The following is a 27,608-nucleotide window of genomic DNA, read 5'->3' as shown; positions in this document are numbered from 1 at the left end:
GGAGAGTTCTATAGATGTCTATTAGGTCCACTTGGTCCAGATCTGAGTTCAAGTCCTGGGTATCCTTGTTAATTTTCTGTCTCATTGATCTGTCTGATATTGACAGTGGAGTGTTAAAGTCTCCCACTATTATTCTGTGGGAGTCTAAGTCTCTTTGCAGGTCATTAAGAACTTGCTTTATGTACCTGGATGCTCCTGTATTGAGTGTGTATATATTTAGGATCATTAGTTCTTCTTGATGCATTGATCCCTTTACCATTATGTAATCCCCTTCTTTGTCTCTTTTGATCTTTGTTGGTTTAAAGTCCATTTTATCAGAGACTAGGATTGCAACTCCTGCTTTTATATTTTTTTTATTTTTTTTGCTCTCTATTTGCTTGCTAAATCTTCCTCCATCCCTTTATTTTTAGCCTATGTGTGTCCTTGCACGTGAGATGGGTTTCCTGAATACAACACACCAATGGGTTTTGACTTTTTATCCAATTTGCCAGTCTGTGTCTTTTGATTGGGGCATTTAGTCCATTTACATTTAAGGTTATGTGTGAATTTGATCCTGCCATTTTGATGCTAGCTGGATGTTTTGCTGGTTAGTTGACACATTTTCTTCATTGTGTTGATGGTGGTCTTTACCATTTGGTACGTTTTTGGAGTGGCTGGTACTGGTTGTTCCTTTCCTTGTTTAGTGCTTCTTTCAGGAGCTCTTGTAAGGCAGGCCTAGTGGTGACAAAATCTCTCAGCAATTGCTTGTCCATAAAAGATTTTCCTTCTCCTTTGCGTATGAAGCTTTGTTTGGCTAGATATGAAATTCTAGGTTGAAAGTTCTTTTCTTTAAGGATGTTGAAAATTGGCCCCCACTCTCTTCTAGCTTGTAGGGTTTCTGCAGAGAGGTCCGTTGTGAGTCTGATGGGCTTCCCTTTGTGGGTAACCTGACCTTTCTCTCTGGCTGCCCTTAGCAATTTTTCCTTCATTTCAACCCTGGTGAATCTGACGATTATGTGCCTTAGGGTTGCTCTTCTTGAGTAATATCTTTGTGGTGTTCTCTGTATTTCTGGGACTTGAATGTTGGCCTGCCATGTTAGATTGGGGAAGTTCTCCTGGATGATATCCTGAAGAGTGTTTTCCAGCTTGGATTCATTCTCTCCGTCACATTCAGGTACACCTATCAAACATAGATTAGGTCTTTTCACATAATCCCATATTTCTTGGAGGTTTTGTTCATTTCTTTTCACTTTTTTTTCTCTGTTCTTGCCTTCTCATTTTAGTTCATTGAGTTGATCCTCAGTCTCTGATATCCTTTCTTCTGCTTGGTCGATTCAGCTATTGAAACTCGTATATGCATCACGAAGTTTTCGTGCTGTGTTTTTCAGCTCCATCAAGTCATTTGTATTCTCTAAGCTGTTCATTCTAGTTAGCATCTCATCTAACTTTTTTTCTAGGTTCTTAGTTTCTTTGCATTAGGTTAGCACATGTTCTTTTAGCTCTGAGAAATTTGTTATTACCCACTTCCTGAAGCCTGTTTCTGTCAATTCATCAGATTCATTCTCCATCCATCTTAGATCCTTAGCTGTTTCCAGGGATGCAAGGCTGGTTCAACATACACAAGTCTATAAACATAATCCACCACATAAACAGAACCAAAGACAAAAACCATGATTACCTCAATAGATGCAGAGAAGGCCTTACAAAATTCAACAGCCCTTTATGCTAAAAACCCTCAATAAACTAGGTATCGACAGAATGTATCTCAAAATAATAAAAGCTGTTTACAACAAACCTACAGCCAATATCATACTGAATGGGCAAAAACTGGAAGCATTCCCTTTGAAATATGGCACTAGACAAGGATGCCCTCTCTCACCACTCCTATTCAGTATAGTATTGGAAGTTCTAGCCAGAGCAATTAGGAAAGAAAAAAAAATAAAGGGTATTCAATTAGAAAAGAGGAAGTCAAATTGTCTCTATTTGCAGACTACATGATTGTATATTTAGAAGACCCTATCATCTCAGCCCAAAATCTCCTTAAACTGATGAGCAACTTCAGCAAAGTCTCAGGATACAAAATCAATGTGCTGAAATCACAAGCATTTCTATACAGCATTAACGGACTAACAGAGAGCTGAATCATGAGCAAACTCCCATTCACAATTGCTACAAAGAGAATAAAATACCTAGGAATACAACTAACAATGGATGTAAAGGACCTCTTCAAGGAGAACTACAAACCACTGCTCAAGGAAAACGAGAGGACACAAACAGATGGAAAAACATTCCATATTCATGTTTAGGAAGAATCAATATCATGAAAATGGCCATAGTGCCCAAAGTAATTTATAGATACAACGCTGTCCCAATCAAGCTACCATTGATCTTCTTCACAGAACTGGAAAAAAACACTTTAAATTTCATATGGAACCAAAAGAGAGCCCACATAGCCAAGACAATCCTAAGCAAAAAGAACAAAGCTAGAGGCATCACACTCCTGACTTCAACTGTACTGCAAGGCTACAGTAATCCAAACAGCATGGTACAGAAACAGAGATATAGATCAGTGGAACAGAACAGAGGCCTTGGAAGCAATGCCACATATCTACAACCATCTGATCTTTGACAAACCTGACAAAAGCAAGCAATGAGGAAAGGATTCCCTGTTTAATAAATAGTGTTGGGAAACTGCCCAGCCATGTGCAGAAAGCAGAAACTGGATCCCTTTCTTACACCTTACACTAAAATTAACACCAGATGAGTTAAAGATTTAAACATAAGACCTAACACCATAAAAACTCTAGAAGAAAACCTAGGCAATACCATTCAGGACATAGGCATAGGCAAGGACTTCATGATGAAAACACCAAAAGCAATGGCAACAAAAGCCAAAATAGACAAATGGGATCTAATTGAACTTAAGAGCTGCTGCACAGCAAAAGAAAGAATCATTAGAGTGAACCAACAACCAACAGAACGGTAAAAAATTTTTGCAATCTACCCATCTGACAAAGGGCTAATATCCAGAATCTACAAAGAACTAAAATAGATTTACAAGAAAAAAACAAACCCATCTAAAAGTGGGAGAAGGATATGAACAGACACTTTTCAAAAGAAGACATCTATGAGGCCAGGAAACATTTGAAAAAATGCTCATCATCAATGATTATTAGAGAAATGCAAATCAAATCCACATTGAGATACCACCTCATGCCAGTTAGAATGGTGATCATTAAAAAATCTGGAGACGACAGATGCTGGAGAGGATGTGGAGAAATAGGAACACTTTTACACTGTTGGTGGGAGTGTAAACTAGTTCAACCATTATGGAAGACACTGTGGTGTTTCCTCAAGGACCTAGAAATACAAATTCCATTTGACCCAGCAATCCCATTACTGGGTATATACCCAAAGGATTATAAATCATTCTGTTATAAAGACACATGCACACACATGTTCATAATGGCACTGTTTACAATAGTAAAGACCTGGAACCAACCCAAATGCCCATCAACAATAGACTGGACAAGGAACATGTGGCACGTATATACCGTGGAATACTGTGCAGCCATAAACAACAATGAATTCGTGTCTTTTGTAGGGACATGGATGAATCTGGAAACCATAATTCTCAGCAAGCTAACACAAGAACAGAAAAACACCACATGTCCCCAGTCATAGGCAGGCGTTGAACAATGAGAACACATGGACACAGGGAGGGGAGCATCACACACTGGGGTCTGTTGGCGAGGGCACCAAGGGAGGGACAGCTGGGGTAGGTGGAGTGGTTGGGGAGGGATAACATGGGGAGAAATGCCAGATGTAGGTGACGGGGGGATGGAGGCAGCAAACCACATTGCCATGTGTGTACCTATGCAACAATGCTGCATGGTCTGCACATGTACCCCAGAACCTAAAGTACAATTAAAAAATAAATACAATTTTGTGTAACTACATCAAAAAAAAAATTCTTTGTGCATGTATTTTCTTTCAGCATTATCCTTCAATACACATAACGGCGTATGAAAATGATGAACGTGTACCTCTGAAGGGAATTGTAAGCTATACTGAGAAACTCAAGGAAGCCATCATGGAGCATACTAAGGACACAGGAGAAGGTAGGAGACGACCTAGAAGCAGGGAATGTGGCCAAACAGACTACTACCCACAGCACACTGCTCAGAGTAATATATTTCAGCCTGCAACCAAATCATCTGCCCAGGATTTAGGCCAGTTATTATCCTATATTGACTGCCCAGTTAAAGTGTATGTAGCTACATAACTATACGTACACTGCCTCACCTCTTTTTCAAAGGACAATATTAAAATAGGTAGGCAGACACAAAGAAAAAGATAAATTTAAGGCTCAAATATAACTTGAAGATGTACTGCTATACAGTTATTCATTTAACAATATTTATTGAGCTGTTATTCTTGGGAATCTCTAAAAGATGGATTCTGAGGTGTTTGCTTTGGGCCACCAGTGCCCAGACTGTTTAGGTGCTTGAATTTCCTCTAGATAGTAGTTTTGGCTTTATGAGATACGAATCCCTCCTTTTTGCCTTGGAACTGCATGCTAAGTCAGTGTCCCTGTATTCCTTTCCATTTGTCATTCCTACACATTGCTATAGTTGGCGTTTTCAGGGCAGAAGACTCTCAGATTCCACAGGGCAGGTTGATCTGGGTTTCAGCCTTCTCCATGTGGCACCACATAGTCTTTTCCATACGGCCTCTTCCGGCTTTCCCGGTGTCAGGAGTTTGTCTTCTGCTGCCTGTCCCCTCCCATCTTTTTGTTAACGATGGTGGTTTTTGCTTTTTATTCCTTCACTATTATTTGAACTGAGTACTCAAAGAACAGGGGAGAAATGGGTCTGGATCTTCCAAAGAAGATTCCAAACAGTCTTCTAATTGTTCTACATATTAACTCTTTCAGGCTATCAGGCCCCTAATATTATTCTAGATATTCAGCCTGGAGGCAATCATGTCATTGAGGATTCTCACAAAAAGGTATGTTATCAAGCCCCTCTGTAGACAGATACCTGAACTAGAGAGATGTTGTATTTATAAGTTTTCAGTGGTTGCAGCAGGATTTATGACAAAGCTACTTCACAAATGTCCTGTCCATGGGTGAGAACTAGGAGGGGATGGAGGGTCACTGTGTCAATCAAGAGAAATGTCTCTAGTACTTGGTAAGTGAGCTCTGTTAAAGAAAATAATTTAATCTTAATTGTTGGAAGCCTGCTGTCTCTCTCCCAAATAAAAGTATTCTTGCCATAAATTGCTGATTTTAGGGTTAGGTGAAGATAGATAGACGAAGTTTCAACAGTGGCATTTTACTACAAAGGCCTTCTAATTTTTAAAATGTGTTTCTTTTAGATTACAGCCCAAATTAAATTCCTGTACGAGGAACTTGGACTTGACAGCACCAGTGTTTTCGAGGATCTTAAGAAATATCTGAAATTCTGAAACACTGCATTCAACTGGGAATTGGAAACACTGAAATATTTGGTAGTGTTACTTCCAACTGAGTTAGCAAAAAAAAATTAGTAACTTAGAGATTTTGAAGTTATTAATCTTTTAAAATATGCTTCTCCATCTAAATTTTGCTTAGTCTACATCTCACTTGCTTATACTATTCTCTCCGTTAATGCACATGCCCATTAACCTAGGAAAGTAGTTTTCAAATCATGCTCCTTAGAAGGACATGGGGTTGGGGACAAGGGAAGGATTGGTGACAGCAGAACTCTAGGCCTCCCTTCCAGTCAGAACAGTTGAACAGTTTACAAATCAGTGTCCTTCCTCTCTGCTAGCAAATGCTTTTAGACACTGTGGCAGGGAGTCATCCTGTAATTTCTATGACTGCATTTTAAGGGAAAAGATAACATTCTTCCCATTAAAATTCGTTAAGAGTTTCTGAATATTCTGGGGTCCTAATGTGTTCTGGTCATCCCTGATTGATGCTATCTCAATAAAGTTATAAGCTCCTATAAGTGATAATTTACTTTTAAACATTTTATTTTTTCAAAATATTTGAGAACCCTTCTTAAAGCAGTTACGTTCAAGCTACAGAAATATCTAAGAATGAATGATTGTTCACCAAGCAGCATGCTGTACATGAAGCTACTACAAATGCTTACAATCCCAATGAAATGCCAGTGTCTTCATCTCTTCATAAAGGTGCCTAACACGAGGTATACAGTATGTTCAGTACACTGGAATAGCATGCTCGATTGGAAACAAAGCATCTATCTCTGAAAGCTGTTTGGTGATGAAGGAGATTGTTCGTGTTGTGTTCAAGGATGAGTCCATCTCCCTTGTCCAGAAAAATGCCACTGGTATCAACTTCACTGCCTTTGTTGGTAGAATTGGTACTTAACCTTATTCTCACTCTAGTGGGAAGGCCTGAAATCATATTCTGTAGATTTAGCAGTGTCGATTCTCCAAAATTCAAAATGACGATAAAGATTCTGTCTATGCCATCCAGCTCTCTTGTATACACAACATAGTGGCTGTCATTCCTCAAATGGCAAAACCAGCCCCTGCTGAGGAGTAGCTCATTGGCATGAAGTTGACTTAAATCTTGATATAACTTCAAAGCCGATCTGGGCTGAGTCATTTGGACCTGTTTTTTAAAAAAAAAGTATTCACAATTGTTTGTAAGTATTTTTAATATATTATAAGGAGTTATTTCCCCAAAACACTCGTTTCACTTTTGCCCCTTATAATTTGCCAAATTGTAAGCATCAATAAGTAGGTAAGAATAATTCATCTAAAAACTGATAGAAATGACAAATTCAGGGTTTCAGCTTGTCTGGGAGTCATTAAAGCTTGCACAGTGCTCTGCTACATTGTGGAGTTTCTGTAGAGACCAAATTTGACTCCACTTTAGGAATCCCAAAACAAACGTCCAAGTCTAAGTTGATGAATATTTTACTCGTGTAAAATCACTCTGTACTGTATTGTAACTGCCAGATGCCCAGAAGGAAAGCAACAATGGACTCAGACTTCTGAGGAATTGGGGCTTGTTTGTTCCCCTTTGTAGAATAATGTAGAGGTTGCTGCTGTGCAAAGATCACGTAAGTTTAGCAGACATGTATTTCTTGCACAGCTAATAATAGAAGAGAAAGTTGAAAAAAGGATGCAAAATAAATAGCTGCCTGAGGTGGGAGTTAGAAATTGTAGATTTTTTTTTTTAACCATAAAAATAGTATGTGTTCATTAAAGATTATTTGGGTTTATTTTACAGCTATATAAAACATACATAATTTGATGATGTACTTCTAACATTTCAAGCATATTCTGTTGACTATATAACCTCCATAAATGTTTTTAATGACAATATTCTGTTGAATGGTTGTGCCATACTTAACCACTCCCTTTCATTTTGACATTTGTGTTTCCAATATTTTCTATTTGTATTCCCCTCCCCCCATTTTTATATTTTAGATTATCAGAGAGACACTTTGTCAAAGAATATGGACACTTGATACATAATGCCAAATTCTTCATAAGAGCTGTTGCCAAATCAATAATGTTTATTTACTTGTACTCTTGCCAGCCATGTTTACTGGGGTGGTGGTGGTTATTGTGGTTGTGTTGTTCTTTAGGGGTGGATTCCCAATATGTGGTCTTTAAAATAATTATCTAATAATGGGTGTTTGAAAAAATGTTTATTCTGTTGGTCAGGTACAAAGGTATTTATGATACATGTATATGACTTGTCAAAGTTACTAACATTTTCTCTAGCCTTAGGTAATGCATGAAAGCACGTTTCAGTGCCACTCACATAAGAAGTGCCCAGTAAGTGTTAACTATTATTGTCTACTTGTTATTACTTTCTAGGAATATGTTGAAGTCTTTTTCTGTAATTGCAGATTTGTCACTTTTACATTTGCGTATTTTATATATTTTGAAGCTGTTGTTAGATGCATATTCATGATTTTTAGTGGAATGGTGTTTTATCAGTTTTTCAAAATTGCCTTTGTCTCATATAATGCTTTTCATATTGAACTATATTTTGTCTGCTATTAAATATTTCCAAGCCTGATATTTATAATTTTTTTATTCAATTACAAGCAGAATACATTCCTATAAAAAGGTTTTAACACAGTTCCATAGCTTCACAGTTCCCCTCAGACAGGCACTATTACTACTTATGTGTTCGTTTTTATGTATCATATGAAATGATACATTCTGTGCCTATGTAAACATGTTTACATATTTTTCTTTATACAATTGGTGGCATGTTCCCATTCTATACTTGAATACATGTTAGAAATGGTCTCATATTAATTTATATAGAGCTCTCTCATTTTTAAAAGCTGCATACTGGGCCCATAATTGATAGAAGTGGTTTTCTATTGATAAAATATCTAAATCATTTCTCGTGTCTTCTATTAACAAGTATTGTAGGCTGGGCATGGTGGCTCACACCTGTAATCCTAGCACTTTGGGAGGCCAAGGCAGGTGGATCACCTGAGGCCAGGAGTTCACGACCAGCCTAGCCAACATAGTGAAACACCATCTCTACTAAAAAAAAAAAAAAAAAATACAAAAATTAGCCAGGCATGATGATGTGCACCTGTGATCCCAGCTACTTGGGAGGCTGAGGGAAGAGAATTGCTTGAACCCGGGAGGTGGAGGCTACAGTGAGCCAAGATCATGCCACTGCACTCTAGCCTGGGTGACAGAGCAAGACTCTGTCTCAAAAAAAAAAAAAAAAAAAGTGTTTAGAGACCTTTAGTATTTATCAATTATGCACCACCGATGCAAATATTTCTAAATATAAGTATCTAGGAATGGAATTATTCAGTCAAAAGGTAACTGCATTTTTTTGTTTATAGCTATAGCTGAGTTGTAGGCTTTTTTTTTATTCTTTGCTTGCTTTATCTTCAATTCTTTGCTTGATTTATCTTTAATTCTTTGTATGTCTTTCGTTTTAAAGCTGTGTCTCATATCTGTATTTTGCCTTGTTAGCTGAGTGGTTTTATCTTTAATAGGCTAATTTAACCCATTCATATTTGTGATTGTTATGTTTAGACATAATTCTGAAGCCCTATTTTATCTTTTATTTGTGGTTATATGGGTTTTTTTTCTGTTAAGCTTTTTATTGGGTTGACTGTATAATTTTTTCTTCTAGTGTTCTTTGAAAATTTGTCCAAATTTTACCATTAAAATTATGACTTTAAAATAATTTTTCTCAACATCTAGAACAATGCTGGCCAATAGAACTTTCTGTAATGCTGGAAACATTCTGTATCAGTGCTATCCAATATGGCAGCTACTGAGCACTTAAATAAAATTAGTTCCGATGTCATACTAACACTTTATTTTTCAAAGAGTCTCCCTCTGTTGCCCAGGCTGGAGTGCAGTGGCACAATCATGGCTCAACTGCAGCCTCAACATCCTGGGATCAAGTGATCCTCCCACCTCAGCCTCCTGAGTAGCTGGGAATACAGGTGTGTGCCACCATGCCCAGCTAATTTTTTTTTTTTTTTAATTTTATTTAATTTTATTTTTTTTTGAGACGGAGTTTCACTCATGTTACCCAGGCTGGAGTGCAATGGCGCGATCTCGGCTCACCGCAACCTCCGCCTCCTGGGTTCAGGCAATTCTCCTGCCTCAGCCTCCTGAGTAGCTGGGATTACAGGCATGCACCACCATACCCAGCTAATTTTTTTTTTTTTTTTTGTATTTTTAGTAGAGACGGGGTTTCACCATGTTGACCAGGATGGTCTTGATCTCTTGACCTCGTGATCCACCCGCCTCGGCCTCCCAAAGTGCTAGGATTATAGGCGTGAGCCACCATGTCCAGCAGGAACTAAATGTCCAATTCTGTTTAATGTTAATAGTCACAGTGGTTAATGGCTACTGAACAGCTCAAATGTATACTTTTTCCTGTGCATCCCCTCCCACCCACACACCCTTCCTGCTAACATTTCCCACATAGAATCAAATCACTAAGATTTTTGTTCCAGAATACCTTGTTTTACATTGTGTATCAAAATTTTTTTTAAATCAAATTATAGTGTTTCCTTTTCCTTCTTTTAATACATTGTATCTCCATTTTAGATTTGTTGTGTTTTGTTTTGCTGGATAGTCCCTTCACTATTCTTTCAGAAGATAGCCACACGTGGTAAAATGTGGGTCCTTGCTTTTCCATCTCTGTTTTGCTCTCTTACATGCCAGTTTGAATGGATATAGAATTCTAGGGTTTAGAATTCAGTTTCCATTACAACTTTGAAGTTAGAGTTCCAGTGTGCTACAGTATCCAATTGAGAAGTCTGATGCTAGTTCAATTTTTAACCCTTTTCTCAGGCAGTCTATTTTCAGGTTTGGTTTGAGTAGTTTGGGAGTTTTCTCTTTATCCTAGCTGTTCTAAAGGAAGATAAGTCTTCCTTTATCTCTGGGTTATGTGTTTTATTTCTTTGATTATATGTCTCCTCCCTTCTGTTCTCCTGTGCAATTGTTGCTGCATGTTGGAATTCTGCATCTATCTTCCATGTATCCAAATTTTTCATATGCTCTTAATTCTTTGCCTTTTTCAGGACATTCTGGACAAGCCCCTGGATCAATTTTTCAGCACACTAAGTAGCACTTATGTTCTATTTTATGTAATTGTTTGACAGTCTTTTACACTTCTGAGGTATCGAATCACTTTTTTTTTTTTTTTTTTTTTTTTTTTGAGACGGAGTTTCGCTCTTGTTACCCAGGCTGGAGTGCAATGGCGCGATCTCGGCTCACCGCAACCTCCGCCTCCTGGGTTCAGGCAATTCTCCTGCCTCAGCCTCCTGAGTAGCTGGGATTACAGGCACGCACCACCATGCCCAGCTAATTTTTTTGTATTTTTAGTAGAGACGGGGTTTCACCATGTTGACCAGGATGGTCTCGATCTCTTGACCTCGTGATCCACCCGCCTCGGCCTCCCAAAGTGCTGGGATTACAGGCTTGAGCCACCGCGCCCGGCCTCAAATCACTTCTTTAAAGAATTATCAAGGAGCTCCATTAATCAACCATCTACTGGGGGTATTTATACTTGTATTGAAGTCTTATGTTTGCTATATTTTCTGCTTTTACAGTGTTCTGTTAGGAATGGTGTCTCCCTTTCTTGGTCTTTGTTGTTGTCAGATACTGTGTGATTCTTGATCTGTTTGCTTTTGTGTTTTGACCTTTCTCATTTGTCTTCAGTTGTCTGCCTCTCATAATTGTGAGAAACCAAGATGGATGTGGGTCTGACATGTCTTTGGGACGTTGGTTCTTTTCCTACTTGAAGGTGATAAGCTTGCTAGATTTCCACCTTTTTTTTCTCCTGGTCCCTGTAACTCTGTGAGCTGAGTAGTAAAAGCTGTCCTTTCTGGGAGCATTCCACAGTGAATTCTCACCAAGGGGACAGCACTAGAGTTAGGTCTTGTTTTCCTTCTTTTCTTTCTTCTGATGCACTTGTAGAAGCTTCAGGCTTTGTTGTAATCGTTCTACCATGCATGTGATCACCAAACAGTTCTTGGATTTTTTTTTCTTAGGGAAATTATGCCATGGCCAATTGCAGCAGTTTAGGAAATTACTACAGTGTGCTCTATCCCTGTTAGAACTGTTTTTCTCCTGTGTGTTTTAGATGCGTGTGTGTGTGTGTGTGTGTGTGCGTGTGTGTGTGTGTGCGTAATTTTTTTTTTTTTTTTTTGAGACAGTCTTACTCTGTCACCCAGGCTGGAGTGCAGTGGGACAATCGCAGCTCACTGCAACCTTGAACTCTTGGGTTCAGCCTCCTGAGTAGCTGGGACTACAGGCATATGTCACCAGGCCCGGCTCATTTCTCTTTTTTGGGGGGACATAGGTGGGAGTGCAAAGGTAGAAACAAGGTCTCCCTGTATTGCCTAGGCTCGTCTCAAATTCCTGTGCTCAAGCGATCTTCTGGCCTTGGCATCCCAAAATGCTGGGATTACAGGTGTGAGCCATCATGCCCAGCCCTAATTTTACTTGATATCTTTTAGAAATTTCTTAAATTTTCAGTTCCTTTCCAGGATCATCTGGATGTATTTTATTAAAATGGCATTATCTGGGATTTATGATTTGGTATCCCTCATCACTCATGATCATTTTTAAAGACTTTGTTAATCTGATAGAAAAAAATGTCATTGTTGGCCTGGCACAGTGGCTCACATCTGTAATCCCAGCACCTTGAGAGGCCGAGGTGGGCGGATCACCTGAGGTCAGGAGTTTGAAACTAGGCTGCCCAATAAGGTAAAACCCCATCTCTACTAACAATACAAAAATTAGCCATGCATGGTGGTGGGCATGCCTGTAATCCCAGTTACTTGAGAGGCTGAGGCAGGAGAATCGCTTGAACCCAGGAGGTGGAGGATGCAGTGAGCCGAGACCATGCCATTGCACTCTAGCCTGGGCAATAAGAGCGAAACTCGGTCTCAAAAATAGTTTTAATTTGCATTTGCACTTTCCATCTTTGCTGGTATGCATTTTATGTAGGATTTTCTACATAGATCTTGAAAACACAAAATATATATTTAACATTTGTGATTTGGATTAAATGCCTGTTGATTTTCATTATGTCCAAAATATTCCCATAGGCCAATTTGAGTATTGTAATTTGAATACAATATTCAAATTTGCCTATGGGAATATTTTGGACATATTGTATTCTAAGTAATTTAGACATGAAAGAGACTTCTGATGTGTCTTCTTTTAAAAAAAAACTCCCCTATCCCTGCCTTTTGAGGGGAAGAGAGGAGGAACTGGGCTTGCTAAAAAGAACTTCCATAAAATTTCCTTCATTGCTCAAAGGCCAGTGAAGAGTAGTCTATTCTGTATGATAGTTTGCTTCACATGGTACATTTGTACCAGTTTGTAGTTTCACAAAGGCATGATTTGCAAACTCCTTACAAATTGAAAACAGCAAGGGAAGTCTGTGATTGGCTTAAAGAGTTATCAGTTAAGGTTTAGACACAATCGGGGTGAGTGTGTACTTTCAGTAGAAACCCATTTCTTGTTTCTAGAATCAACATAAAATTTTCACTGATACTTACATCAACATTCACAGTGTGGTAATCTGAATTGGCAGGTATCCAGGTGTGACTAGCTTCAGAAAAACCAGCATTTGAACTATTGTCCCACTGCATTGGTGACTTTGAGAGTAGGGTATTCTATGTCAAAAGACCAGAAAGAGGAAACAGTGGTCTGGTTATTAAAAGAAATGCACTTTGGTGCTGATTTACTTCATAAATTTTTAATTCCCTATAGTTTTAGCTAGTGCTTGTACTCACTAGCATTTCTGATGAAAAGGCCTTAACATTCAGTACATAAACCAGCTTCACACTTTTAACTAGAAAGTACCTAATAACATTGACTTTGAATAGACAATACTAGTTGAACTTTAACATTTGAATTTGAATAGACAATACTAATTGAACCTTAATACATGCTTGAAATCATTGCTGCTTTTGCCTAAAAATCAGTAATGTAGGATTTAAAAATGTGCTGTTACTGTTTTATACAACTTCTACTGTGGTACAGTGATGGTGAATTTAAGAACATTGCCATGTACAAGTGAGTGTGAATTCTATCCTACTGGTTTATTCAGCCTGTATATTGCTCATGGGTGCGCACACGCAAATGTAGGAGCTGATAGAGAAAAAAAGCTACCTTAAATATTAGGGAAATTGGATCTCATACAATTGAAAGCTAACCAGGCAAGTTAAAGTTTCAAGATAGTCATCTGCCCAGCAACACAATTCTGAAATCTGTAGCTGCAAAATAAAAAACTGCTCAACTCTGAGGCTGTGCACTGCACTTGATAACATAAAAGGAAGAGTCTTTGTGCTGTGGTCACCCAAGACCAAACAGGACAAATAAGAACTAAAGAAATAAGTGTTCCTAACTCCACATTTCAAGTAGAGGGAAATGAATAATAATCTAAAGTAAACCACTGGTTCTCCATTTTTAGTGTGCCTCTCAACACGGTATTCCTGGCAAAAAGGAAAAAAATAAATTTTAATGTGCTTATCAGGTGGAAAACATCTTTAAAATGCCTTACCCAAGAAATTCAGTTGTGTGGCTCAGAAAGCATTTTCAAAATAAGCTCTCAAACTACCAAGAAAGCTGAGAATTCTTACTAACAGTAAAAAAAGCAAAGTAACCATGATTTTCAGCAGTAGAATAGAGAGACAGTAAGTTCCCTGCTTTGGCAAAAAAATTAAAAATGAGTCCTTGGTTTTATAGCTGTGACAAATAGTCAAGTTGTATTCAACTTACAGTATCGTAGCTTTCATTGAGATTTGTGGCTACAATATTTCCCATTCCAATTTCCTCTCCATAGTAAGTTATAGGAGTTCCAGGGAGTGTGAAAAGAAGCATGTTCATCATGTTGACATACTCATTCCCCAAACGAGAAGTTAGCCTGGAACTGTCTGGTCCACCAATCTGAAAGGCAGATATATTTAAGAACACAGCTCTGTACACAGTTTTCTGAAAGATTTACCCCATTTTTCACAGAAAGTTCCCCAGGCAGCACAAAGTGGATGTGGTAACTTGGTATTAGCAAGCCTAGACTTGAGTCCTAGGCCTGCTATTTGCTGTGTAACTGACCAATTATCTTGGCCACTGATGTGCATAAGAATTTACTTCACAGTGATATTGCAAATAAAATTCAGAGAGTACATTATTCATATTTTCTCACATCTGGATAAGAGAATATTGACAGGAAAGAAAAGAAGACTGTTTCCTCCACAGAGAGCAAGACAAGAATAAGGTGAAAGGGACAGGCCTAAGGAAGACTTCTGATGTGTCGTCTTTTAAAAAATTGCTTTGACTTAGAAACTATTCAAACAAAAAATTTTAAGTCAACTTTTAGAATTTACATAGTCCAAGATGAAATTTTATAAAGTGTTTTCTATTTTTAAATATATTTCCATGTTAAATGTTTGGGTATATAACATCTAGTCCTTATTTAAATAAGACTGTTTAAATAGTAATTTATTTAAATCACTTGACAACTCTTTCCATAACCCATAACTCAAACCATCATGTGCATATGCTGAGCATGGCACTTTACTGTTTAAAAAGTACTTTCACATCTATGTTTCCCTCCTTCATAGTGCCTTTCAAGTACTATCCATTTTACAAATGAGGAAACAAGCTCTGAGAACTTGCATCATTTATTGAAGTAGTAGTATGAGACAGAACTAGCTTTTGAACTTGAGTCTTAGGACAAGACTTAATCGCTACAATTCAAGAAATGGGAGGTTGCTCTTTTTTTTAACTTCCTCAGATATATGAAAATCATCTTTATAATTATGTTTTTATAGACCATTGTGAAGTGTTTTTCTATTTTTATGGCCAGAAAATTAGGTCAGTTTTTGCCTCCATCCTTTTATTCTTTTCATTATCATGAGATCTGACAGGAAACCCTTTGATTTCTCAAGTCTTCTGGACATAGAGCACAACAAACATTGGCAAAGGGAGAATGTGATTTTGAATCATCATACTTAAAATGTCCAGTTTTTAACAATAACAAAAATACAAAACAGACAAAAACAGGAAAGTATGGCTAATATAATGGTGGGGGAATCAATAGCAAATGTTGCTTAGGAAGACCAAACATTGGACTTACTAGACAAAGACTTTAAGCCAGCTAATATTCTGATATTCAAAGAAAAAAGCTGTGTCTAAAGAATTTAAAGGAAGTACATGAACAGAGTTATCAGTATCAGTAAAGAGAAATTACGAAAATTTTAGAGTTAATAAGTAAGTACAATAGCTAAATTGAGACATTTACTAGAGGGGCTTGACAAATTTGAACTAGCAAAGGAATCAGAAAACTTGAAGACAGGTCAATTGACGGTATCTGGTCTGAGAACCAGAAAGAAAAAATAAGAATGAGGCCAGGCACTGTGGCTCCCACCTATAATCCCAGCGCTTCAGGATGCCAAGGCTGGAGGATTGCTTGAGCCCAGGAGTTCTAGACCAGCCTGGGCAACATGGTAAGACCCCATGTCTACAAAAACTTAAAAATTTAGCTAGCCATGGTGGCATGTACCTGTAGTCCCAGCTACTCAAGAAGCTGAGGTGGGAAAATTGAGCACAGGATGTCAAGGTTGCAGTGAGCCATGTTTATACCACTGCACTCCAGCATGGGAAAGAGACAAAAAAAAAAAAGGAGCAGACTCAGACACCTGTGGGATACTATCATGCTTACCAACATAGGCATAATGGGAGTCTCAAAAGGGAGGGAAATGGTCAGTAATAATATTTGAAAAAATAATGACCAACAACTTCCCACATTTGATTTTTTTTTTTAAATTGTGTATCTAAAACCTCAATGGACTCCAAGTAGGACAAAATTAAAAAGACTTACTTGGACATATCTGTCAAACCATTAAAAGGCACAGAATCTTCAAAGGAACAAATTGGTACATCACATGTAAGGGAGTCTCAGTAAGATTAGCAATAGACTTCTTATCAGAAACCATGGAGGCCAGAGGGCAATGGAATGATATTTGAAATGATGAAAGAAAACTTAAACCAAGATTTCCACATCCAGCAAAACTGTTTTTCAATAATGCATAAAATGAGATACCACTTCACACCTACTGTGATGGGTATAAATTTTAAAAACAAGACAAAAGTGTTTGTGAGGATGTTAAGAAATTTTACATTGCTGATAGGAATGTAAAATGGGGAAGTCACTGTGGAAAACAGTTTGATAGTTCCTCGAAAAGTTAAACATAGAAGTATTGTATGATCCAAGGCTGGGCACAGTGGCTCACACCTGTAATCCTAACGCTGGGAGGCCAAGGTGGAAGGATCACTTGAGCTCAGGAGTTCAAGACCAGCCTTGCCAACATGGCAAAACCCTCCCTCTACTAAAAATACAAAATAATAATAATTATCCAGGTGTGGTGGCATATGCCTGTAGTCCCAGCTACTCAATAGGCTGATATGGGAGGATTGCTTGAGCCTTGGAGGTGGAGGCTGCAGTAAGCCATGATTGCACCACTACACTCCAGCCTGGGTGCAGAATGAGATCCTGTCTCAGAAAAAAAAAAAAAAAAAAAAAAAAAAAAAAGGCCCGGAGCGGTGGCTCACACTTGTAATCCCAGCACTTTGGGAGGCTGAGGCGGGTGGATCACAAGGTCAAGAGATTGAGACCATCCTGACCAACATGGTGAAACCCCGTCTCTACTAAAAATACAAAAATTAGCTGTGCATGGTGGCATGCATCTGTAGTCCCAGCTACTCAGGAGGCTGAGGCAGGAGAATTGCTTGAACCTGGGAGGCAGAGGTTGCAGTGAGCCAAGATCGCACAGCTGCACTCCAGCCTGGTGCCTGGTGACAGCGAGACTCTGTCTCCAAAAAAAAAAAAAAAAAAAAAAAAAAAAATGTTTTGAAGAGTGCAGTGCAGAAGAGGGAGGAATTCTTTCTCCGAGAATCTCTGTAGTTTTTTTGCAGTGCATTCTGCCCCACACACTGGTGTTTTGTCACAGTTTTATGTCACCCTGAATTGCTATGTACCTCTTCCACACCTGAAATCCTTTCTTCTCATTGACATCATAAACTCTGAGATATGTGGGGAGAAATTATAGTTTGATATCCATCCCCAGCAAAGCCTAGTAATGTTCTAAGCATAGAAAAGCACTCATTCAATATTCTTTCCATTCAGCAGGCATGTCTCCCCCTTAATGAAAAGAATTTGGCAGAAGCTGGGACAGGCCTGGCCACTGAACAATCATCAAATAAGGCAGAGGTAATGGTCACTTAAAGACAAAGGTCCATTGTATTTTAGGGTAACCAGACAGCAAGGGCAACAGTAGCACATTATATGCTATGCTGGCATGAGGACTTACCATCCAATTAGGCCATTTTCCTTCTGGCATGTTTTCCATCCAGGATGTGATAACCTCATACACGCTGTTCCCAGAAAGAGTGTCTAGCATGGTGAGGTAATTGTTGAAGGGAAAGTCGGCTTCTTGGATAAATGGCATTCCATAGAACATGATGGTCCTGTCAATGCTCTCTGCATAAGCTTCAGTCCCCATGAACCTGTAAGAGTTAACATGGTTCAGTGTCATCAGGACCTTCAGAAGCCTGGGAAGATGCTCTGCAGCTGCTTATCTTGCATGTACAAGATGTAGGGGCTGAATGCACACTATTAACCATATAGGTCTAGCACCTTCTGGAAAGCATAGTCAAGCCAGATGGCCAAGAACTGTCACATTGGGTCACATGAACACTTTCTCACTGTAGTAAATCGAAAGGCTAGCCTAATATTAGGTCACGCCTCAAAGTTGAGAAACACATTTGGGGGCCAGGTGTGGTGGCTCACACCTGTAATCCCAGCCCGCTCTGGGAGGCCGAGGCAGGTGGCTCACTTGAGATCAGGAGTTGCAGACCAGCCTGGTCAACATGAAAAAAACCCCATATCTACCAAAAATACAAAAATTAGGTGTGGTGGTGCACGCCTGTAATCCTAGCTACTTAGGAGGCTGAGGTAGGAGAATCACTTGAACTCAGGAGGTGGAGGTTGCAGTGAGCCAAGACTGTGTCACTGCACTCCAGCTTGAACGACAAGGTAAGACTCTATCTTTAAAAAAAAAATAAAAAGAAATACATTTGGATCTCAGTCAATATTGGGTTTTGTTTTGTTTTTGTTTTTTTGAGATGGAGTTTCACTCTTATTGCCCAAGCTGGAGTGCAGTGACACAGTCTTGGCTCACTGCAACCTCCATCTCCTGAGTTCAAGTGATTCTCCTGCCTCAGCCTCCCGAGTAGCTGGGATTGCAGGCACCCACCACTACGCCTGGCTAATTTTTTGTATTTTTAGTAGAGACGGGGTTTCACCACGTTGATCAGCCAGGCTGATCTCAAACTCCTGACCTCAGGTGATCTGCCCACCTTGGCTTCCCAAAGTGCTGGGATTACAGGCGTGAGCCACCATGCCCTGCCTGTTCTTTTCTTTCTAAACCTAAAATCCTAGGAGAAATAATCTCATAGAATCAAAATTCATTAACATCCTGAGGCTAAAACTCATTGACATCCATGAAGACTTTCTTTAGCAATTCTCATCACTCCATGTAGAATCTAAAGTGTGTGTCTGCAAATAAGATGAGGTGTTTTCCCCAAAAGAACTTCTCTTTGTATTTTTGTCCCCGTAAAGTCTTGCCTTATTATTGGTGTGCACTCTCAATTGCTGAAAGCAAAACACTGTTTGGGGAAGACATATTCACCTGAAATTACTCCAATCAATGCTGGCTTTAGCTATTTGAGGAAGCATAATTATGGATAAGTGCATGGTCTCTGGAGCCCAACTGTTTCAGTTCGAATGCCATGTCTGCCACTCCTTCCTGTGGACATTCCCTGCACGCGTAGAGCCTCGGTTTCCCTGTCTGAGACGGATTAATCAGTGTACCTACTTTAAGGAGGGGAAATTTTTTTAATTCCTTTTTATTGATTCTGTTGGGTAATCTATATAAACGATAGTTAATTTTGTTGAGTATTATGATCCAGGCACTACTTTAAGTGCTTTATGTATATTATCTAATTTAACCTCACCACAGCCCTATAAAGGTTATTGCTATCACTTTTTCATTTATAAGAAAACCGAGACTTATGTTTTCTAACTAGCCAGCCCTAGGTCACAGAGCTACAGAGCAGGATGACCCCTCGAGCCTACCTGATTCCAAAGCTATGTTCCTGATCATTGAGATCTACTGATACTTTAGCTGAGACATGGATTCATACAGTACAAGGAAACTATAGATCCAATAACAATGATAATAATACTGCAGAGAAGGAGCTGGTATTTTTATTGTGTTTTCTTGACATGGAGTCTTGCTCTGTTGCCCAGGCTGGCTTGCAATGGCATAATCTCAGCTCACTGCAACCTCTGCCTACCGGGTTCAAGTAATTCTCCTGCCTCAGCCTCCTGAGTAGCTGGGATTATAGGTATGCACCATCATGCCCCACTAATTTTTGTATTTTTAGTAGAGGAGGGGTTTTCACCATGTTGTCCAGGCTGGTCTCGAACACCTGACCTCAGGTGATGTGCCAGCCTTGGCCTCTCACAGTGCTGGGATCACAGGCATTAGCCACTGTACCCAGCCAGAGCTGGTCTTTAAAAAAGAAAAAAATAATAGTTCATGGCTAACATTTAGCTTATTATCTTTTTAATTAACCTAATTTTCACAAAACTCCTGTGAAGTAAGTAATGTGATCTGCATCATTTTACAAAAGAGGAAACAAAGTCAGCAAAGTAAGCAAACAGAAAAGGAATACAGCAGGCCCTGGTATAACCAAACTGTAATCAATTATAATTATGCAGGCTTGGGGTCTGGGCGCAGTGGCTCATACCTGTAATCCCAATATTTTGAGAGGCTGAGGCAGGCGGATCATGAAATCAAGAGATAGATACCATCCTGGCCAGCATGATGAGACCCCATTTCTACTAAAAAAAAAAAAAAAAATACAAAAATTAACTGGGGAGGGTGGCATGTGCCTGTAATCCCAGCTACTCGGGAGGCTGAGGCAGGAGAATCGATTGAACCCGGGAGGCAGAGGTTGCAGTGAGCTGAGATCGTGCCACTGCACTCCAGTTGAACCTCCAAATACACCTGGTTGTGAGGGATACACTACAGATCACACACTAAGCCTGGGAAGAATGAGAGCGTGTGTCGTGCTCACCGGTATCTGCCGGGCTCCCTGCTAAACTGGTCCATGGTCTGCCGGAAGCTGCGGACGATGTCGTGCATTCCCACCTGCGTGGTGGTGAAGTCATGGTACAGCTCCGAGTAGTGTGTGACCGTGTCCTTTGAAAACCAGAACGACATGGGTATCATTTCATGTGTGGCATGCCCACAGCTGGCTCTACGTGAATGCAGACAACGTCTTCGAAGGACTTGAGCTGGGCAAGACACACACTCAAACGTGATTTTGTGGATGGAGAATACGTCATTTAATGCTCAAGTTAACTTTATAAATCTACTAAACTATTTCTCTAATAGACTGTCACCCATTTTAGCAAACTAAATTTTACCAAACAAAACATTGATTACAAAGTCCTCCTCAATATGTAATTGTCAAAATGTTCCACACTTTTAAGGACAAAGCAAATGATAGTGATTACAGAGCTCATTATTACATTTTATCTGCTCACAAAAATATTAACATCAGTCACATAAATTTGTTTCTTTACCACCACTATCCTTTATCCTTACGGTTATACTTTCTCAGAGTTTCAGTAAATTTTTCCTGATTTCTATGTCTTTCTACAATTTCTAAATCAATGTCTCATTTCTACATCTAAGATGACAATAATCTCCTGGAATCAAAATATTACATCTCATACAAGCCAAGGCCTCGTTACTTCAGCTTATGTGAGATGACAAAATTGCAGGCATCAATGTCCTCTATTGTGTGGCCCTTGGTAGAGCCTGCAATGTCCATGTCTGCAGAACCCTTGTCACTGAAGGACTCATCAAGGGATCCCTCACTCTGGAAGAAACCAGTGGAAGACAACATCTCGTGCATATGCATTTGAAACTCTGGTGCATTTCCTAAAGAAATGAATCAAGGTACTTCTAGACACAGGACAAAACTCATCTTTGTAATTGGTATCTCAGGCTGAGAAAGAAAACACTCTGATAGCATTTTCAGAAAAGGCAAAAGAAACATGTTTAAAATAAAACTTTACCGGGATTTGGGTCTTATTTACTTGGATCTCATCTCTCAGATGCTTTGCTTCTAGGAGAAATTTAACAGCGTCAAAACTAAAACCATCGACACCCTTTGTGAGCCAGAACCGTATAATTTCCTAAAGATGAAGAGCAAAATGCTTAGTTACATTAACTACAAATTATTATTACAGTGTTTAAAAAGTTTTGACTGTTAATGACTTGGCATCATAAAATAGTTATCTACATACGAAACAAGCACAGTATCCACATGGTCTATTTTTATCTATTTAGCATAACTGTCTTACTACAATGCATTCTCAAGTACTCCATTTAGGGACTCCCACACCTCCTTCAAATTTGAATTCAGAATTACAATTACAGTTAGTTACATTTGTAATGGATGTTATGAAGATGTTTCCAAAGTTTAGAGAATCCAATAAAAATGAAAGAATGAAACCATAGTAGAAGGCAGGATTCAGGATAAACTGGGAAAGTTTCTCATTTCCCTCATGCCCACCCCTTAACTGTCACTTCAAACTGAAAGAAAATAACACATTGTTCAACAGTTAAATATTTCACTCCTTACTAGGCAGGCAAATGAGAAGGGAAGTGCTTAGGTATTAAAGGATCTCCTGTTAGAATATGGAAGGAACATAAAATAGAATCAACCATCAACCAAGTAAATAAGAATAGTGGCAATCCTGTGGCAAAACTCAGATACAAGTGTTGTCTTGAATACAGTCAGAAAATAAAAGATTAACTGTGCACATTCAAAGAAGCCATTATTCCACTGGCTTTCATTTCACAGATAAAATTGATCCCAAGCAAAAATAGTTAAGCCTGAAAATCCAGGTTCTCATACGTTTCAATTGATTCTTTGGTGACAGATTTCCTTCCAAAGGTGTGTGCTGGAAACTCAAATTATTATATGAATGTCCCTGGCTTTCTCTCCTCTCCTGCCCTACTCTCCAACATGCCTTTCTAGAGAGAAGGTAGCCACTGCCAGCTCAGCCTCTCTACCACATCTGCTCCTGAGAGCATCATCATGGCCTGCGGGGTTCTCAGGCATTTTTAATGTTGAAGCCAAAGATTAGAGAGATGAACACCGGTGCAAATAAGTGGTTAGGCCCGGTGCAGGGGCTCACACCTGTAATCCCAGCACTTTGGGAGGCTGAGGTGGGCGGATCACCTGAGGTCAGGAGTTCAAGACCAGCCTGGCCTACATGGTGAAACCCTGTCTCTACTAAAAATACAAAACTTAGCCTGGTGTGGTGGTGGGCTCCTGTAATCCCAGCCACTCGGGAGGCTGAGCATGAGAACTGCTTGAACCTGAAAGTCAGCGGTTGCAGTGAGCCACTAACCTCAAGCCTTGGTAGCAGAAGGAGATCCTGTCTCAAAAAAAAAAAAGGGGGGGGGGGGGGGGGGGGGGGGGAGGAGTGGACAGTGTGGCCAGAGGAGCATAAGAGTAGAAGGAGGTAAAGAGAACTCATCATGCCCAGCTTTGTAATTAACAGGAAAGATCTGGGATTTCTGTGAGGTTGATGGGAAACCCCTGGAGGAATTTTTAAGCAGAAAAGGCTGTGGGCTGACTTACATTTTTAAAAGATCTGATGTGTAAAGAATCAACTGTATAGTCTGGCATTTCCTCAAAGGTTAAACATCAAGTTACCATAAGACCCAGCAATTTCACACAAAGGTATATACCCAAGAGAAATGAAAACTTATGTCCAAGCAAAAACTTGTTCACAAATATTCATAGCAGCATTATTCATAATAGGCAGAAAATGGAAACAATCCCAATGGTCTATCCTACACTGAATATTTGGCCATGGAAAGGAGGGATGTACTGACACATGCTCCAACATGGATGAACCTTGAAAAGATTATTCTAGCCAGGTGTGATGGCTCACACCTGTAATCCCAGCAATTTAGGAGGCTGAGGTGGGAAGATCGCTTTAGCCCAGGAGTTCTAGACCAGCCTGGCAACATAGCAAAGCCCTGTCTCTACAAAAAATAATTAGCTGGGTGTGGTGGTACATGTCTGCAGTTTCAGCTACTCAGGAGATTGAGGTGGGAGGATTTTTTAAGCCCAGGAGGTCAAGGCTGCAATGAGCTGAGATTGCACTACTGCACCCAGCCTGGGCAAGAGGGGGAGACCCTGCCTCCAAAACACAAACCAAAAAAGGTTTTCTAAAGGAAAGAACACAGACACAAGGGGATAAATATTGTATGATCCCATTTATATGAAAGGTACGGAATAGGCAAATCTATAGAGACAGAAATTATATTAGTGGTTGCCAAGGGCTGGTGGTGGGGGGCGGGTAAGGTGGGGACAATGAGCTGGGGTGGGCGATGATGGCTAAAGCTATGGGGTTTCTTTTGGAAGTAATGGGAATGTTTTAAAATTAGGTTGTTTGGTACCATAATTGTGTGTTTTAAATATATAAAAGAAATATAAAATTAGGTTATGATAACCTAATTTTAAGTTTGTACAACTCTATAAACTTACTAAAAACATTGGAATTGGCCAGCTGCAGTGGTTCACACCTGAATCCCAGCACTTTGGGAGGCTGAGGTGGGCAGATCACCTGAGGTCAGGAGTTCAAGAACAGCCTGACCAACATGGTAAAACCCCATCTCTACTAAAAATACAAAAAAATTAGCCAAGCATGGTGGTGCATGCCTGTAACCCCAGCTACTCAGGAGGTGAAGACAGGAGAATCACTTGAACCCTGGAGGCGGAAGTTGCAGTGAGCCAAGACTGAGCCACTGCCGTCCAGCCTGGGCAACAAGAGTGAAACTCTGTCTTTAAAAAAAAAAAAAAAAAAAAAAATTGAAATCGTACACTCTGAGTAAATTTTATGGTATCCAAATTTTATCTCAAAAAAAAAAAAAAAAACCAAAACACTTTTTTTTAAAGAATAAATGAAGGCTGAAGAGTATAATCAGGGCTTCCATTTCGGAGCCTACGAGGTGGCTTAGGCTGGGGAGGCAGTGGTGGAGGTGGGGAGAAGTGATCAGATGTTAAATCTGCTCTCTGGGTAAAGAGCTCAGGGGCTGTGAAAGAGAGGAATGGAGGCTACCCCTAGGTCTCAGCCCAAGTGTGTGCTGAGCTGAGGGAGCAGGTAGAAGGGGAAAGATGGACGGTTCTGTCTCAGGCACGAGAAGCTAGAGGCATCTACTGCACTTGTAGGTGGAAATGCTGAGTAGGCTGCTGGCTTGTTAAATCTGGACCTTAGGGCAGAGTCTATGGCTAGAGATGTAAAGTTGGGAGTCATCAGCCTAACGACAGTATTTTCTCAGTAGCTTTCCTCTTTTTCCAGCAATGTAGGTGGCTGCAGTGTGAACAGAGCCCACCCACCCTTGGTTTAAGTCAAACCAGTTAGCCCTCAGTCATCAAGGCCTCTGACCCAGCACCTGGTACTTAGTGAACCACTAGTCGCATGAAAGAATGAAGTATTGAGCCTGAATGACCAAAATTACAGAAGCACAGCGAGTTCTCTGGCTTCAGGTCTACAGAATAGTTGGGGACGTGTGAGACAAAGGAGGGTCACCTAATAATGCAGGTCAGGGTGCAATCCAACAGCATGAGAGAAGACGCCTCTGCCTACAGGGCTGCAAGAGCTCCAAGACATTCAAAATAACGTGGGTGGGCATAGCAGGACAAGGAAGAGCTAGAGCTTGAGCTTGACCCAGATGACCTGGTGGATTTCAATGGAGTATGGGAATGGGACAACATGAGCCAAGCATGGAGGCAGAGACTGGCCTGGCCTGTACTGAGACAGGTGAGAGGACCAGGTGACTTTGAAAAGCGGAGGGCCTGAGCCTCAGCTCCCTACCTCAACACCCCAGCCAGCCCCTCCCAGCAAGGCATGCTCCTGCACCGGCTTACAAGCTCTGCAAAGGAACAGTGGCTCTCCCTACTTTTCTCTTGGCTTATCCCTTGCTGAAGGGAAGGTTTCACAGGAATGTATCAGTTTAGAGCAGAACCATCTGTAAAGTACTAAACAGCCAGTTTTTACCTATGGAGGGGAACAGAGCCACAGATCCCAAACGACAACTATCCCGCAGTTCACTTGTATATTAGTCTGTTCTCATGCTGCTAATAAAGACATACCTGAGACTGGGTAATTTGTAAAGTAAAGCTGTTTAATTAACTCACAGTTCAGCAGGGCTGAGGAGGCTTCACAATCATAGCAGAAGGCAAATGAAGAGCAAAGTCACATCTTACATGGCAGCAGGCAAGAGAGCTTGTGCAGGAGAACTCCCATTTATAAAGCCATCAGAACTCACTATGATGAGAACAAGATAGGGGGAACCACACCCATGATTCAATTATCTTCACCTGGTCCCTCCCACGAGCTATGGGGATTATGGGAATTTCAATTCAAGATGAGATTTGGGTGAGGACACAGCCAAACCTTATCAACTTGTTTGACTTGAAGTGTGTTTCTTCTATCTGTATGTGAATGTAGAGGTTTCAAGTCAAGTCAGGGTCTCAACAGCTAAATGCAAGGGTTAATACTGCTCATGTCAATTCCCTTTAAGTTGAGATTTTGAATGGTGAAGCCTGAATCAATTTTTTATACCTAAGAACAGGCTCTGGGTCAAATAACTCTTATGGACACAGGTGACCCAAATGACCTCCAGTAATCTACCCAGTGGTAGTTTTCTCTGAGGCATAAAAAAGAAATTTGTTCTTACTACTGCCTTTATCTTTTACTAAATTCATTTATTCATTAAGTATTTGAGCTCCTACTATACACCAGGCACTTAGGCAAGCCCTGGAGCTACAACCACGAGCAAAACACAACACAGTCTATGTCTCCCAGATTACTTTAGAATCTCTAGCTAGACAGTCAAATAGCAACACAAAAATGTTTAAATCACAGCTGAGATAAAGGAGAGAAACACGGTAATACAAGAGAGTGAAATAGCAATTCGTACTGGGAAGGATTTGCAGCTGGTGAGCAGGAAGTGACAGCCACTCATCAGAGAATGAGCTAGAGAAATTTGATGGGGCAAAGAAAGGCACCTCATTTCCACAACAGGTTTTCAGTGGCTTCCGGAGTGACCTTACTATGAAGCTAACCAAACTTAAGCTTCGAGACCTCTCACTTGCACCCATCTAACTCCCCTTCTGTTCCCACTCTAAATAAACGCCAACTTTTCTGTACCTAATTTTGTGCTCTTACTTTCAGAAGGTCCTAAATTATTATGAGCTTCAGACCCTGCGCAACCTGGGTCCACCCCTAGGTGGTGCTGTTCATTAAAAGTGCGAACATTGGTTGGGGCAGAGCACAAATAACTGAAGGCATCCAAGCAGCATCTGACAAAAATGTGGGAAAACATTAAGCACCATTTTCTGTAAACATCAAGCTGTTGGGCACCGATTCCCTAAAATAAAGCCAGTCATTTTCTTTACGGAGTCCTTATTCAATTCCGGATCTCAGCATTGTGAGATATTGACCTGATATTAAAAATGAGAAACTTGTACCCCATGGAAGGTTTATGGCCCTGGCATAATCGGAAATATTATCATTGTTTAGTGAGACAAAACAGCAAGAGATGGACATTTTTTGCAAGTCATTTTAAATGCTGATAATTCGGATTATCACCAAGATAATCCAAAATTTGCTCTTGAAACATATTTGCTTCATGCTATTTATTCTCTCAACCAGGGGACAAAAGAGAGCTTCAGATTTTAATTGTTAATCCTCTTTACTCCAGTAAAGGTCTCCCAGGGTGCCAGATGCAAAAATGGGCACAGAGCCTGGATGGGCTGGGTCTAGTGACCAACGTAGGCACCATGGACTCTGGGAACTGGACTGTACATTACATCCTTGACTCCTGTCTGACTCCCATGGCATCACACACTCGGTTTTTCCACTGGGCACTCTTTTCTCTTTAAAAAACTTGCTTCTCTGAGTAAAAAAGAAGGCAAGTCAA

The 27,608-nt window shown here is 40.0% G+C and overlaps 2 protein-coding genes across 9 annotated transcripts in view; one reads left to right on the top strand and one right to left on the bottom strand.

Annotated features, from left to right (window-relative positions):
* The window catches only part of PREPL (prolyl endopeptidase like), a 49,981-nt gene extending 41,952 nt beyond the window's left edge, over positions 1-8,029 (top strand). For all 8 annotated transcript variants that reach the window (XM_032239524.1, XM_032239530.1, XM_032239526.1 and 5 more), the window contains 3 exons: positions 3,977-4,100; positions 4,916-4,989; positions 5,359-8,029. In XM_032239524.1, the coding sequence (XP_032095415.1) occupies positions 3,977-4,100; positions 4,916-4,989; positions 5,359-5,448 (288 nt within the window). In that variant the 3' untranslated portion in view covers positions 5,449-8,029. The remainder of the gene's footprint in view (positions 1-3,976; positions 4,101-4,915; positions 4,990-5,358) is intronic.
* SLC3A1 (solute carrier family 3 member 1) overlaps positions 5,970-27,608 on the bottom strand; it is a 41,018-nt gene continuing 19,379 nt past the window's right edge. The window contains exons 5-10 of the mRNA XM_032239533.1: positions 21,677-21,796; positions 20,668-20,792; positions 17,835-18,030; positions 14,245-14,412; positions 13,020-13,136; positions 5,970-6,604 (exon numbers count right to left, since the gene is read on the bottom strand). Of these exons, the coding sequence (XP_032095424.1) occupies positions 6,164-6,604; positions 13,020-13,136; positions 14,245-14,412; positions 17,835-18,030; positions 20,668-20,792; positions 21,677-21,796 (1,167 nt within the window). The 3' untranslated portion in view covers positions 5,970-6,163. The remainder of the gene's footprint in view (positions 6,605-13,019; positions 13,137-14,244; positions 14,413-17,834; positions 18,031-20,667; positions 20,793-21,676; positions 21,797-27,608) is intronic.

Source organism: Sapajus apella, unplaced genomic scaffold (genome assembly GCF_009761245.1).
Source record: "Sapajus apella isolate SASKATOON/1434 unplaced genomic scaffold, GSC_monkey_1.0 scaffold44, whole genome shotgun sequence".
NCBI classification, from domain to species: Eukaryota; Metazoa; Chordata; class Mammalia; order Primates; family Cebidae; genus Sapajus; species Sapajus apella.
This window is presented reverse-complemented; position numbering and strand designations above follow the sequence as displayed.